Genomic DNA, 15,840 nt, shown 5'->3' with positions numbered 1-15,840 from the left:
ATAGTAAAGATTGGAAAAGGCATTGGTAGCACTGGAAATACCCCCAACCATCGGATTGGAATTACTGCAGAGATAAAGCTGCAAATAAATAAATAAATAAGATAGAAGCCGGTCCCTTCCCATCTAGTCTGAACACTGTGTCCTTATACAGTCAGATGCAGACTGCTATACAAAACAATTAGAAAGGAAAAAATAATATATATAACAAGTATGAAAGTGATGGTTCAGAAAGAAATAACAAAGAAGCGTCTAGTTGGGGTTTACTAGTGTGATCTGTGATGATAAAGTGCTGCATCTGCTTTTGCGTGTGTTGAAGGGGCATGTAGCTGAACTGAAGGTCTTATTGCAGATGCACCACTTATTAATTAATGGCTGAATGGCATGTTAGCTTGATTACTGTACTCCTGAGTATATATTAAGAGGCTTCAACTTCAGCCTTCAGGTGGATTTAGTACTGAAAAGCATTCAAGTTTAGAGCCTTAATGGCTGAATGGTTGATTTCTTCACACTTAAAATTTTCCCTTAGTTGTATAGCATTTAGCGTTGGAAAAGATGGCAACATTAGGGAAAAAAAAAGAATGCATGGTTCAAATGAAAAATATGTACATTTTATTTATTTATTTTATATAAATCCAAACTAACAGTCTAATTGCACGCGCTCAACATAGCAAACAGAAATTTTTATAGTTTTTAAGGTTAATTAAATAAATTAAAAATTTCAACGAGCAGGAAGAAATAGAAGAAAGAGAAAGGAAAAGGAATAGAGGTTGTTTTAATTTGGGGATTAACTAGCGATCTGAAAATGAAGCAATATCATAAAAAGTAATTTAAATGACATTGGTTGGTTCAGTTGAGGCAACCTGTGTATGGAAATTAGAATTATATATATAAGAGATAATTTAAAGAATATAAGTAGAGGGGAAGGGGAGGAGTAGAAGAGGAAGGAAGAGCAGAAGATGCAAAGCAATTAGTGGGGGGTCAGGGTGAGGGACAGCATGCTTGGTCCCTTTGGCTTTGAGGTGTGGGAAAAATATGGGGAATGGAGGAGCGTGTGAAATAAAAATTCATTTGTTTCCTTAGAATACAACAAATATGTCGACTCTGCAGGGTGGGTGGATGAGGCTACATGGAGATAGGATTCAAGGCTATAACAGATATGGGCTTCAACCTATATACACGATTCTCTCTCTTTCTCTCTCTGATCATTGAGTATCATTCTAGTTTGGCTGTTTATACCCGTCCAATTGAGATATTGTGCTGGGTTTCTTGTATGATTTTATTTGGACCGGACATGGTTTAATCACGCAATAGATTTGAGGGTAGCCTGCAATATGTACTTCCATTCTAAGTGCATTTTATTTTAAACATCAATAACTTCTCATGTTCCTTGAATTTGAGTCTGAGAGTTGAGAGCTCCCCCCTCTACTCTCCCTCTACCCTTTTTCTTTCAAGTTTAGGGTTGGGGTGGTCTCTATGGATCTTTGGTTTCAACAAGCAGCACCCATTTTACTTTGAGTTAATTAACAAATGGAATCTAATGGCCCCAAAGGAAATCTCCGCCTCATTGGAGGCTGACTTGGCATGTCCAGACTGTCCAGTTGAGGAAGCAGGAGGGCCAGTCTCATACCTAACCCCACCCATCTATTATATAATTATACTACTCCGGACCACATTGAGTCCAACTCCATCACATGCTTGCTTCTTTGATAATCTCAAAATCTGTATCACATCATGATAACCTGGACCCCACCTTGACCCTCCTCTACACTTTTAACATTGCCCCATTAGCTCCCATTCTTTTTCGGTTTTTCCTCAATGGACCCATTTCAATGCCAACCCAACTGCCAGCTTGTCATAAATGGTGGCAAGTTCTCTCAAACCCGGTTTGGTAAAAACAGCAAAAATGGATATTGTTGGTTATTAAACTAACAAACCGCGACATACAAGGAATTCTAGCAAACAAGTTAATGCTATTCTTGTATTCTTCAGCCTACAGCGATCTGCGTGGTGCTGCTCTCGCGACGGTGGGCTGCAAGAAAAAGCTTGTCGTCTTTTTTAAGTTTAATGGGCCCCATCTTGTTCTTGTCTGTAGGGGGAGGAAAACCAAGAGTTGCATTAACTCGTTGTATACTATAATTCCTCCTTATAAATCAGCAATATTCTTTTTGTAAGTTGTTGCATTGCATGTGTGGAGATGGGGGTGCCATTGTACGCACGTGTGCCTCTTGTCTATAAATACGCTTGAGCAGTTTCACTCAAAACTCAAAAGAGAGGTAGACTGTGAGTAGCGGATATTTTGTATTGAACTCTGGTACTTTACTTTGTAATTCATGGGGTGGGTGTGAAGGTTGTAGCCTTGTTGCCTTGTAGGAAGAGATGAAGAGAATTGGAGCTTGATATCAGTACTGAGATAGTTGATATCCATATATTGGGGTTGGGGCTATGGACGTCTGAGTATAGAGGAGGAAGGGGCCGAGGGAGGAATTATTTCAAGATAGAGGGTAGCAGGTATTCACAGAGAGAGAGAGAGAGAGAGGGGAAGAAAGGATGGAGGCACAGAATGAAATGAAGCAGTCCAAATTCAAAAGGATTTGTGTCTTCTGTGGGAGTAGCCATGGTAAGAAGAGCAGCTACCAAGATGCTGCTATTGAGCTTGGGAAAGAACTGGTAAATGTTTTTCTTCTTTTTACTCTGTTTTATTTTTTCCTCTTTTTTTCTTTGCGCATTTTAATGGTCTTGTGTTTTTCTTGGCATGGTTTTACAGGGTTTCAAATTGGATTCTTGACATGGTTTTTTTATCATTGCATTTCGTCATCAAGCTTTTTTCTTCTAGTTTTCTTTGTAGAATTTTGGTTTTATTACTACTTACTAGAAAGCCATGAAAATTGTTTCTAAATTTTCTTCTTCCTTCGCTTTTGTTTTCCTATTTATACAAACGGGGTCATGAGCTTTTGTTTCAAGCTTGGTTCGTTCAACTAAGCTCTTATCTCTCCTTATTTTTCTTGAAGTTGGTGAACTTTTTTTTGGAAGACTATTTGTCTGCTCTTATTCTGTTTTGTACGCTCTTCTCTGCTTCGTGCTTTTTCTCAACTGGTTCAAAACAGAGCTCGCCTGCTCGCTCCCCCCCTCCCATACACACCCCATTACGCACCTTATACACAAGTAAACTGCTCGCACGTACAGAAGCACAAATGCACATATAATGTTTGCATCTTGACTACTATCTTTAAAGAGTTGAAAAAGTACTCAAGCATCCTGCTGTATGTTGCATTCCATTTCCCCAGTAGCTTCTCCCTTTACAGATAGAAATGTAGATAAAGAGATCTCAGATTGATGCACGGACATGTTCTATTAAAGTCTTAATGAATGCCACTGAAACCTCTCTCGCCTTGCCTTTTCTCTCTTTCCTCCTTTGATGGCTTAAACAAATGATTTCGTTCAAATTTGGCTTAAATTTGTTTGTTTTTGTTTGAAGGTGTCAAGGAACATTGATCTGGTTTATGGAGGGGGAAGTGTGGGCTTGATGGGTTTGGTTTCACAGGCTGTTTATAATGGTGGTCGGCATGTCATTGGGTGAGCTAGCTCATTTATCCACGACTTCTCCACAATACATAAACAAACGCAAATTCTACATTCACTGGGTTTTGGTTATTTATTTATGATCTTCATAAAAACTGAATTTTGTCATGTTATTGTCTTCTTCCAGAGTTATTCCCAAGACGCTCATGCCTCCAGAGGTATGTCTGCTATAACTGCTTAGAAAAAATGGGTAATCTCTAATGCTTTTCGTTTCTTTCTTATTAGATAAAAAGAAGGCAGAAAGAGTACTCCTTTTCCCCTTGGATGGAGAGAGAGAGAGAGAGTATTTTCTCTTTCTTCCTTGGATGGGTTCCTTTTATTTTATCTTGCTTTTTTTTTTTTGGTGGCTTTTTGGTACTTCTGTTATTTCTAGTGTTGTACCCCCCCCCCCTTCGTTTCCCTTTTCTTTTTCTCCAGATCTTGGACGATTAAGAAAAGGAGAACAAGGGGATAAGCTTTTGAATGGCTTTTAAAACTAATCTGATCTTCACATGTTGAATTGATGAAATTATCCATCATATCACTTGGTTATTTGTTTTTTTGGGTATTATGGTTATTTTTGGGTTTACATCTTCTGATTGATAGCTACAGAAGCTACTTTTTTTATTGGCCTCTAGCGCTTTATTTGGGACCTCTGTTTTTTCCCTATTTTTTTCTGGTTGGTTGTTCTCTTTCTCATTTTTATCCTTGCCGCTTTGTGCTTTTTTTTTTATCTTCCTTTTCTCTATCATTTGTTTTCTTCCTGAAAGACTTTATCCTTCTGTTTTTCTTTTCCTTCTCTTTATTGTATTTTTATTTATATCTACATTTCTAGTTTGTTGTTCTTTTTACTTCTCGGCGAGGAATTTCTGATTTGAGGATTTTGATTAAAGACCATCACCGTTGCATCATTCATCTCTCTCTCTCTCTCTCTCTCTCTCTCTCTCTCTCTCTCTCTCTCTCTCACACACACACACACACACACACACACACAAATACTGTTACTTGATTTTCTTTTTTCTTGCAACCCATTGCAGATATGTGGTGAAACAGTAGGGGAAGTGAAGGCAGTTGCAGATATGCACCAAAGGAAGGCAGAGATGGCTAGACGGTCAGATGCCTTTATTGCATTACCGGGTTAGTGTAAACCCTGAAAAATTCTCAGCGAATACTGACAATTAACACTCAAGGCAACGCAAGAATGATGAGAGTCCGGTTGTCCCACTGTGTTTTTCCTTTTTGAAATATCACATTATTCCATACATTTGATTTTCTAACCATCACCACTAAAAACCAGTCTCCAAAAAATTAAAAAAAAAAATCCATCAATACAAATCAAACATCCTCGTTCTTAATTGAAAGAAACAAAGACATGACATTATTTCCTAAATTGGTTTTGGTAATAATCTAAGTTGGGTCCTAGAGTTAAACTGAACACATCTCTCCATTGTCATGTTCTTAATTTTCGCCTAATCAACATGGTCATGCTTTCTTATTTTTTTCCTTTTGTTCTCAAAGTGAAAGAATATACTGCTAGTGCAAAACTTTTTTTTTGGTAGTAAAAGTGGTAATCAATTAAACAAACTAGAAAATACAGGTACCAATAGAACACTCAAAAGCTCAAAAAAAAAAAAAAAAAAAAACACAACAGCACTAAAAAAACTACTACAAAGCACCAGAAAAGAAGACTAGCAGAATTAGAAGGGGAAAGAGCAGAGTAAGTGCTCAAACACCTTTTAAGTTGCAGTTTTGCAAAAAGGCTCTTTCTGACTTCAAAAAAAGGGAAAAGTATTGGTTGTTTCTTAATTTACTCAGTCATCCTTGATGTTTTGATAAATCATCTTTGTTTGTTTTTTCTTTTTGAGTACTGTAAGTGCTCAAACACCTCTGGAGCTCTAAAACAGAAAGGCTCTGTTTGACCTTCCAAAGTTGAAAAGAGAAAAAAAATAAAACAATTATAATAGAACGTACATTGTATAATTTATATTGGATAAATTTTAAACTAGAAGTGGCAAGATATTATCTCTGTTCCTGTTCTATTTGTTACTATACATGGTTGGTGTGAAAGCAACTGTACTGAGCAGTGAGCATAGATTTTCAGAACTGTTTCGAGCGCTCTCACGGATCCCGAGATCCATGATTAGAGAGCTACCCATCAAGCCACTATGACTGACCCATCAACATCAGAAACTGAATATCATGGCTGTAAAGAACTCTATTTCAATGGTCAATCTGACCTTTTTTCCTATTTCAATGAAATAGTTTTGCATTTTTTATTTTATTGATACTCTGTACTCTTGCACTCGTCAAATGAAAAGAAAGAAAAACACATCCACACTTTTATCAAATAGACTTGCCATTTGCCAACTATCACCCACAGGTGGCAGGAACAAGGTAAAGGCTTGATGGGCAGGGGTAAACAGATTATTTTAGTATTCTTGGTGCAACCCTCTTGTGACTCTTTCCATTTTCAGGGGATTATCTTCTTCTGTACTCAGTGACTTCTCCAGAGGTCCTGAACCAATAAATCCTATGCCCTGGGAAAATGAATGGATAAGAGTTGTGGCTAATCTGTTTGGATCTTATTCAAAGTATTAATTTATCCTAGTTCTTAATAAAATGGACAGAGCACAAAATTATTTCTTGAGTGCACTCTGGTAGATTGAAGAAATTATATGATGTACATGCAGGCGGCTATGGGACTCTTGAAGAGCTACTTGAAGTGATAACCTGGGCTCAACTAGGCATACATGATAAACCGGTAAATTTTGTTTTCTGCACTGTGATCAAACTGTCCTGTCTTCTTTAGGTCCAAAATTGGTTGGTATACTTTAGCTATTTTAGTCCTTCAAACCCCAATTCTCTCTCTCTCTCTCTCTCTCTCTCTCTCTCTCTCTCTCACACACACACACACACACACAGTAACTAAACAGATGCTTGAACATTGAAGTTACAATGTCAAATTTTCTGAACTTCGAAGGTAGGATTACTGAATGTTGACGGTTACTACAATTCATTGCTGTCATTCATTGACAAAGCTGTAGAGGAAGGCTTTGTTAGTCCAAGTGCACGCCATATTATTGTATCAGCCCCTACAGCGAAGGAACTAGTGAAGAAATTGGAGGTAATATTTCTTCAACCTTTTATATCTGATCTATAAGATAGAGCTACATTCCTTGGTTGTGCACTTGTGCATCCCTTGTGATTACAATCTGCTGTGTCCTTGCAACATGAGCACAATTCATGGCATGCATGCATAAATAACTAAATACACTTACAATGGGGAACATAGGTTTGTTCTTGTAGGAAGACATGTACTTAGACTTGTCTTTCATGGCTTCTTGATGTGGATATCTTTATTTGTTGGTGTAAACATCACAGTGACAAGAATTTTCTATTTCACGGTTGCAGGAGTATTTTCCTCGCCATGAAAAAGTTGCATCACAGTTGAGTTGGGAGATGGAACAGCTCGGCTACTCTTCCAAGTGTGATATCTCTTGATAAGGAGCATGTGTTTGTGGAGGAAAGGAACTAATTTGAAAGACCAAAGGAAATCCACAATGATGAAAAATCATTTTGTAGAAAGCAAATGGCCTCAATATATGAAACTTCATTATTCCCTTTTTTGTTTTAAACCTGGTTCATCTGTGTTCTAACTCTAAACTATTTTGGGTATATAGATGGGAAAACTGCAAGCATATTTTGAACAGTTATACCATGTTAATCACAAAAAGAATACCCCTAATTTGCATGAATTACAATTGGCGATGCTTCAACGATAATTCAACCACCTTAATTCCAATAAAGAAAATAAAGCGTTGTAAAGAACTAAAGATGGATTCGTGTATGTGAGGACTGTGGTTATAATTCCTTGGAGGCTTACCCCATGATTGACGAATGACGGTTCCTTGCAACCTTGTTAATGTGGATGAATAGAAAAAGGTCTCCATGTTTTGTCGGACTATATTGAGGAAACAGCAGCAAGTATGCAAGAGTAATCTCCATATTCACCAACTACTGCTAGACTGAAACAAGATACCCATTTGATGGAATTAATCCAATATATCAAGTTCAGTAGCTAACGACGCTTTTCTCTACCTCTTAGGCAAATAAATTGATCACAATGTACAAAGGGGTATCAATTGGATTGGATTTGGTCCAATCCGATCTGGTCCAATGTGAGTCCATTATAAATGGATCAGGTCCAATCCAGTCCAATGAATATTATGAACCATTTTGGACGGTCCAATTCAATGTCTGGACCATCCAGTCTGTTCAAATTCGTTTTGATTTTGATTGGTTTCAACCCAAACTTGGTCCATTGACACCTATATTCTTATCTTATATCAATGTACCAGATATTGACTTAATCCAATCCAATCCAATATAAATTTATTATGGACGGACCAGGTCCAATCCAATCCAATCTAATATGTCTTGTTGGTCCGTCAAATCCGTCCAAATTGATTTTGGAGTTTGGACTGGATGGGGTCCAATCCAAAACCCGTCTATTGACACCCTTATGCAGAAGCATGCCAACGTCATGCAAATCATGCTAAACAGCAGATCAGGTAACTGTTTTCTGAAGTATACAACAACAAATTGAATATAGAATATTCCATACCATCCAATCGTAGGACAATCCATGAAGTGAGAATGAACGATATAACTGTGTATTTGTTATTAACATTTCTTCCTCAGTTCCTCTCTTCAAAGTAAAGGTTAATTTCCTTGTTACCTCCCCCACTCGGGCCACTTCATCCCACCCCAAGGCCACAACACACACATACAAAAATAAAAAAGGCTATTTCATTCTGGTCATTTATTTATTAATATATTTTTAACTTTCTGAAGTGGAATTTGAGACTACTGCTTCTTAATATCTGAAACTGAGATCCAGTAGACAAGATTGTCAGAATTCAGAAAGCGTAGTTTCATAGATCTCCTTTACCGTTTCTTTTTATGTTCTACAAATTATTGTGAACTTCAAACGACAAGTGAAAACAGTTAAAAACATTTTTGCGCGTACCTACGGTTAACAATGAAATAAGAAACCAGAGCAAGACAACGGTAGGAAGGCCCGAGTGAGTAGCAGTTAATGGGGTGGGGAGGAGGCAGGTCTGTCATGTGTGAAGATTGAAGAACAGACAGACAAGACAACAGATAGCGGGGAATGGAAGGGCCGGTGCTGTCTATTGGTAATAAGGAAAACAGGGGCCACCTGCTCTTAATAATTGAAAGGGGAAGATATCAGAAGACCATGCATGCCTCTGTCAATCTCTGGCCCTGTTGTTTTTATTTTAGTATGCTTTTCTTACAGCACAAGTTTAATTTGTTTATAATTAATGGAACCACAACAATAGGTGGCTGGAGCCTGGAGGAGGGTGAGCCGGTGAGGAGTTAGTCTGATAACCAAATTGCATCTCAAGTCTCAACCTTGAAACAGTAATTTAATTTAGAAAGAACAAAACACTCCTGCCATGATCTAGAATATGAAAAAAAGAAAGGGAGGATCAACTCCTCTGAAAGAGAATGCGTTCTCTGTAGCACCAAGGTCAGCAGAGCATGCGCTGATTTGATTTGATTTGGGTATTTCTCCGTCTAATCCCTATCTTTCTAATTCTAGTATTCCTCACTGTGCCTCGCCTTCACAAATACGAAGGGGAGCTCTCTCATAAGCTAGTGTTAGACAGTTTTGTATGCCCTTAGCTTCAATAAAAAAATTGATGTACTTTATGAGTTTATTGTAAATGAATAAAAGTACATATTTGATTCATGTTCCCTTGGTACGTTTCTGTGTAATACCCTTAAACTGGACACTTATTGAGACTCGTGTTAGTTTAGAATGTTCACAGCCAGTGGGTCGGTATGGGGAGACCTATCCTGACAAGACTGACACTGTGGTGCCACCAAGTCGGTTGGGGTGGCTTGTCTCAGCTACCGGGGTGAGACCCTAGGCACATACAGTGTGGGATTAATTGAATCTTTGAACTAGACCAGATTTCCAGTATTGCCCTGGACCTTGGAGATTGATGGGCAAAACTGGAAAGTTACACCCGACCCCTAGACTCGATTATGATACTGCACTAGGTGTCGGATCGGGCTGTCTTTGATGTACCAATCAGTGAGATCCTTAGCGGGGGTCAAAACCTGGGTATGTTGGGACAATCCGAGAATTCATTTGAGTGGGTGATCATAGTGACAGGATCAGCCCCTTTGTCGGACAAAGGTAATGATCGGGGATGCACTCTCACTGTTGGAAACCAAGACTACCTGCAGCCGATTTCAACCGTTGAGATTTGTTTTGCAAAGTATATTTTATATGAGATATAAAAGTATATATATTATGGTTTCTAAAATGTTTGCAAAAAGATTTTAATTCCTGGGATCCATATAAGTAGAGAGTGCAACATTGTTCCTTGCAGTCGAGGGAGAGGTCCTCTCTTGTCGGGCAGTGTATGATCATTAAGGGCTGAGAGGTTAAGTGTAAGACCATTGAGGATAATACCTGATAGGCTAATCTTGCATCTGCCCACAGTCCCTGGGTGTTACAAGGTGGCTTGGCCCAGGGACCACTTAGGGTAAGTGTTGGGCCCATAGAGCCCATTTGATGAGTTTCAGGGAGTGCACTGTCTTTAATAGTGTATTCGACCAGGCCTTGTAACAAAGGCTGGGCCGAACCCATGTGGCTGATGTGTAGATCAATGCTTTGATCCCACGCCATACAAGGAAGCCCAACTGGGCAGTAGTTAGGAAGGTTAAGTGAGCACATAAGCTTAATGGGCCTAAAAGCCCAATTCGAACTGGGCTATTTATTTAGTTAATTAAATGGGCGAATTCTGAGATAGATTAACAGATAGGATAGGGTCTTGATCTTATCCACTCAGAGAATCCAGATCTGAATGTGATTCAGATCTAGAAACCTCCTAATAGGATTAGGAGAAAGCTAATCTAATCTGCAGATAAGATAAGGGTTTATCCTTATCACTAGAAGAGAAGGCTGATCCAAATATGATTTGGATAAGCAATTCCTAATGGGATTAGGAGCTGATCTTTTAAGTTAACAAAAAGAAGGAGGGGGCGACAGCCTTTAATATACATACATCAGATCCTCTTTAGTGCTGAAAATCAAAGAAGAGAGTTTTCTGCACCCTGCGAATACTCTCTTGCCGCCTCCCTGTTCTTGCCACCCTGTTTGCCAGTTCGATCTCCAGTTGTGGGAGAAGTCAAGATTGGATCTTGACATTAGTTCTTTGAGAAATGATTGAAAGGAAGCTGTGATCACGTACCATTCTACTGATTCTTGCGAAGGACAGAGTTCTTGGGGAAGAACACTGCTGATTTTGCTCCATCCTGCACTGCGCCATCTTCAGTGGGAGCAGTCTTTGGATCCTTCCTTGGGCGTGAACACCTTCGTTGGGAGATATTACTTCTCCGTATCAGGTATAATTCTCTCATATTCCTTTTGGTTTAGATCTGGTTCAGTTTAAGGTTCAAGAATGATCCTTGAAAATATGATTTTCTAAATAGGGAATGTGATTCTCAGTTGAAGGGAGAGAAAAATTTTTGAAATTCGCCCCCTTATTCCGCAATCTTTGGTCGTCCATGGGATGGATCTCTCATCCCTTCAGTGGTATCAGAGCCATGGTTCAAATCTTGAACCATTCTGTTTCAGATCTGAACCTGCGCAATTAGGGAGAAGGCGTTCTACCCAATTTGCGCATATATGGTTTTGGGGAAATTTGTTCCCAAAACAGATGGGCAAATAATCTGAAATTAATTTTAAATAGATTTGATTATTATTTAGAATTGTTCTTTATAATTTTCTTGATTTATGGGTTGTTCGTACAAGAGGAGATCGAATTCTTGGTTTGCGCAGGGAACCTGCGATTTTGCATTTCTTGAATTATTTTTTTGAGTCTGTAAATATTTTTTTATTTTCTAGACTCAATGTATAGGTATTCGATCTGATGTAATTATTAATAGAAATAGGATTTCTATTTATTTTTATTTTGGATCGAAGATGGTGGCGCAGAAAAGGAGATTTCGCAGAGAAGGAGATTTCGCAAATGGGAGAAACGCTATCTGCAATTTGTAGTTTGTGAAACTGCATTCTTTGATCGAACCTCTGTTTTGTAGGATGGATTGTGCGAACAGCCCTGATTGGCTGATTCTTGTTTTTCCTTTTATCAGTATTTAATTTCATATTATTTTCTTGAATTAAGGATTTAATTAAATATCAAACCTTAGACCCATTCGAACCAAGATTGGTTCAAACTGTTTGGACCAATTCTAGGGTTTAATCAATGCTGAAAGTTAGTCCTAATTTCTCAGTAATGGGCCTAAGGATTGATATTTAATTAAATGGTTAATTCGGCCCAGCGTGTAAAGGCCCAGTTTTAAATAGTTAAAACTGCAAAAGCCCATTTTAAAGGATAAAGCTATATGGGCCGAACTGGGTAACCCTAATTCAGCCCATATACCTAGATAATATTAATGGTTAATATTATGGAATTTTAATGGGCTTCCAACGGGCCTTACAGATAATTAATTGATTGGATCAATTTATCCCTGCATGTGATGTATGGATGTGTGATGTGTTGCGTACATGGGCCATAAGTACTTGGCCCATGCTCATTCGACAGTGGCTCTTGCGCACACCATGGCTGAATGTACATCATTGCCATGGTGTCCCTTTTGGTCATTGGATGACTTTCCTCAGTGGTGGGCCCCACACCTCATCAAGAGGTTACGTGCGAAACCCTAGCCGATTTAAGGCCCACCAAAATCTGGCTTTATGAAAGTCAGTGTAAGCCACTTTGGTTTGACCTAAATCAAACTAGGGCGTAATTTTGTTCCCTCCAGCTAATATGAGTGCATGTGATAGGGAGATTCATATGATGAACTCTCTAAAGGCCTTCCATCATTAGCATGAGGATTGGTCATTTAGTAATGAGGAAACGCACTAGAAAATGGGCTATCCATTTGCTGTTGGGCTTGTCTGAGTGTTTCATAAGATGATAGGGGCATCATAGACCGATGTGGGAGGGGCTTCACCAGAAAATGGGAACTCTCTCACGGTACCTTGGCGTTCACGAATATGATGGGTAAGCACTCACTGGACAGAAAGGTTTACCTGAAAACGGCTCTGAACCTTGTGTGACAGAGGCCAAAGGGAAAACTCATATGATGAGTGGATATGATCCTTCACAGAAAGGTGGTGGGGTTATGCAGCTGAAACAGTTGGCTCCATGCAACCTATGTGATTTCCCACATTTCCATAGACAACCCGTAGTCTCCGTCACTGAGAAAGGAGGAAAATCTCAGAGACGAATAAATGGAAATTGATCGTAGATTAAAATCCATATCTATGAAATGAACATGAATCAAATTAGGTTGTGGACTGATGTTTGCTCTTTTATCAGAAAATGGCAAACGGATCTTTTGCAAAACTGCTTGATGACAACAAGTTGAAGGGCATATTTGATTCATGTTCCCTTGGTATGTTTCTGTGTCATACCCTTAAACTGAACACTTATTGAGACTCGTGTTAGTTTAGAATGTTCACAGCCAGTGGGTCGGTATGGGGAGACCTATCCTGACAAGACTGACACTGTGGTGCCACCAAGTCGGTTGGGGTAGCTTGTCTCAGCTACCGGGGTGAGACCCTAGGCACATACAGTGTGGGATTAATTGAATCTTTGAACTAGACCAGATTTCCAGTATTGCCCTGGACCTTGGAGATTGATGGGCAAAACTGGAAAGTTACACCCGACCCCTAGACTCGATTATGATACTGCACTAGGTGTCGGATCGGGCTGTCTTTGATGTACCAATCAGTGAGATCTTTAGCGGGGGTCAAAACCTGGGTATGTTGGGACAATCCGAGAATTCATCTGAGTGGGTGATCATAGTGACAGGATCAGCCCCTTTGTCGGACAAAGGTAATGATCGGGGATGCACTCTCACTATTGGAAACCAAGACTGCCCGCAGCCGATTTCAACCGTTGAGATTTGTTTTGCAAAGTATATTTTATATGAGATATAAAAGTATATATATTATGGTTTCTAAAATGTTTGCAAAAAGGTTTTAATTCCCGGGATCCATATAAGTAGAGAGTGCAACACTATTCCTTGCAGTCGAGGGAGAGGTCCTCTCTTGTCGGGTAGTGTATGATCTTCGTTGGGAGATATTACTTCTCCGCATCAGGTATAATTCTCTCATATTCCTTTTGGTTCAGATCTGGTTCAGTTTAAGGTTCAAGAATGATCATTGAAAATATGATTTTCTAAATAGGGACTGTGATTCCCAGTTGAAGGGAGAGAAAAATTTTTGAAATTCGCCCCCTTATTCCGCAATCTTTAGGCATCCATGGGATGGATCTCTCATCCCTTCAGCTAGGACAGTAAACAATCCGGTATTCTGGCTTTGATCTGCTTATCCTTTCAATCTTGAACCAGTTCCTGACTGTGGAGGGGCCCGGGTTACCTGGTTGGCCTTTGAGCGTCACATACCTTGTTTGGCTATGTGATGACGATGATGACCTGTCGGCCGCCTCCACCTGCCAGACCTTCTTTATCTCCAAGAACCCAACGTTCAAATCAGTCTCCTCCTCGATCCTTCTTTCTTCCAATGGTGTCTCTCTGAGGTAACGAATTCCTGCAAACTCTTCCGAGGAATTCAATATTAATGCCGGGGAGAAAATCAAGGGGGCACTGAAGTTCATGTCGTGGGAGTGTTGTTTCACAGTGGGGATCTGAGACTGAGAGGTTGCATTTCTCCGCTTACCAATAGACATCCCACCACCGCCACCTCCTCGGATGGCCGAAACGATGTAATATTCTACTCCAGCCTGGAGCTGATTTCCATCGCTGTCAAGCACCACTTCATGACGAGAACTGGACCCAGCAATGGCCTCCCTCTGGAGAATCGAGGCCAAAAACAAGAGCCCAGAAATTAAAAATCTATTCCCCATGATTTAGAAATTGAGAGGTTGGTGTTAGTAGCTGTTGGAGCTCTGTCTATCTGCGAGGCTCTGAGCTTCACTGTCTGAGGGGAGTGTCTGCATTACAGCCCCCATATATAGTCATCATCGAAGTTTCAAGTTGCCAAGTCTAGGTGATTGAAAACGGTTTTTTCTCCTCCTGAAGTAACGGATCAACGGACTCTGTGTCCAAGGCACATTAATCGTCTAACAATCAGTTCAAGTGATACAATCGGTCGATCAATGCACCATTTCCAAATTCCAATTGTCCACAGTCAGAGACTCTGAGATGTTCATGTAACTCACTACGAGTGGCAAGTTCGAAACTGGGTTAGGTCATGGCCTCATGGGTGTTACCAGAGTTATTAGGCCCAAAGTCAGAAATCCTATACAGTTGCGATAGGTGCCAAGTCGGAATTGATGTTAATTCACGCGCGGGCATTGATGTATATGGCGGGGAATTTTGACATTTTAAATGTTTATAACTCTCTAGTGAAATTCAAAAATCTGCATTAAGCCTGTCCGTGCTTTCCATTTTCCATTCTCACTGAGTTTCAGTCACCACTGAGACATTGACTAATTGAGGCCTTTTGGTTTTGGGTATAGCCGTTAAGTTCGGTTTTGTTTGGATTAGCTTTTGCTTTTTGAGCTTTGGACTATGAAAAATAAAACTGAGTTCAAAGTGTTAAGAACATTTGCTAAGAGCTGCTTTTAGAAACTTGATAATCTTAAGCCAAAACGTTTGTGTTTTTGGGCTTTGAAAGCACAAGTCCCAAAAGCCAACGTTTGCAATGGTTTGTTTAATGTTCAAATCCTGAAAGTAAAGCTGAAAAGGCGCTTTACATTTAAATTCTAGGGAAAATTCCCGATTAGTATATTTTGGCTCAAGTCACAATTTGGTCCCCAAACCTTGAAATGCAATAATCTAGTATCCGAACTTTGGAAATGCGGCAATTTAGTATCTGTCGTTAATCAGTCGTTGAGTGGCATGTGAAAAGATACAAATGCCCTTCAAGTGTTATTTAATTTTCTTTCTCAACTATCCGCTAAAATCATAAACAACCATCAATGTTTTCATTTTGCGATAACACTTTTGTCTTTCTTCTCCTCGGAATATTCCATCATCTTCAAATCAAAACCAAAACAATTTTTGGGGAAAAGTTTTCCTTTGACTACTATAATTATCTTATCCAAAAAGCGGAAAAAGAGAAATGTCTCCAGCCACCATCACTGATCTCTCTCTCAAGTATCAAGACAAAGCTTCTAGTTCTTATCCTCTTTTCTACCTATAGGAATA

General features: G+C 39.4%; 2 protein-coding genes across 2 annotated transcripts; one reads left to right on the top strand and one right to left on the bottom strand.

Moving 5' to 3' along the window:
* The first annotated feature begins 2,260 nt into the window (after nucleotides 1–2,260).
* On the top strand, nucleotides 2,261–7,193 carry LOC148870348 (cytokinin riboside 5'-monophosphate phosphoribohydrolase LOG1-like). The gene is made up of 7 exons (XM_088967908.1): nucleotides 2,261–2,667; nucleotides 3,476–3,573; nucleotides 3,707–3,737; nucleotides 4,596–4,695; nucleotides 6,249–6,319; nucleotides 6,539–6,682; nucleotides 6,970–7,193. The coding sequence occupies exons 1-7, from the start codon at nucleotides 2,548–2,550 to the stop codon at nucleotides 7,057–7,059; spliced, it is 654 nt and encodes a 217-aa protein (XP_088824034.1). The 5' UTR covers nucleotides 2,261–2,547; the 3' UTR covers nucleotides 7,060–7,193.
* A 6,759-nt stretch (nucleotides 7,194–13,952) lies between these two features.
* On the bottom strand, nucleotides 13,953–14,534 carry LOC148870347 (21 kDa seed protein-like). The gene has a single exon (XM_088969965.1). The coding sequence runs from the start codon at nucleotides 14,532–14,534 to the stop codon at nucleotides 13,953–13,955; it is 582 nt and encodes a 193-aa protein (XP_088826091.1).
* Between the last annotated feature and the right edge of the window lie 1,306 nt (nucleotides 14,535–15,840).

This window comes from Nelumbo lutea, chromosome 2, assembly GCF_056320005.1.
Source record: "Nelumbo lutea isolate HS-2025 chromosome 2, American lotus-T2T, whole genome shotgun sequence".
NCBI classification, from domain to species: Eukaryota; Viridiplantae; Streptophyta; class Magnoliopsida; order Proteales; family Nelumbonaceae; genus Nelumbo; species Nelumbo lutea.
Note: the sequence above shows the minus strand (reverse complement) of the source record. Positions and strands in the feature narration are given on the sequence as shown.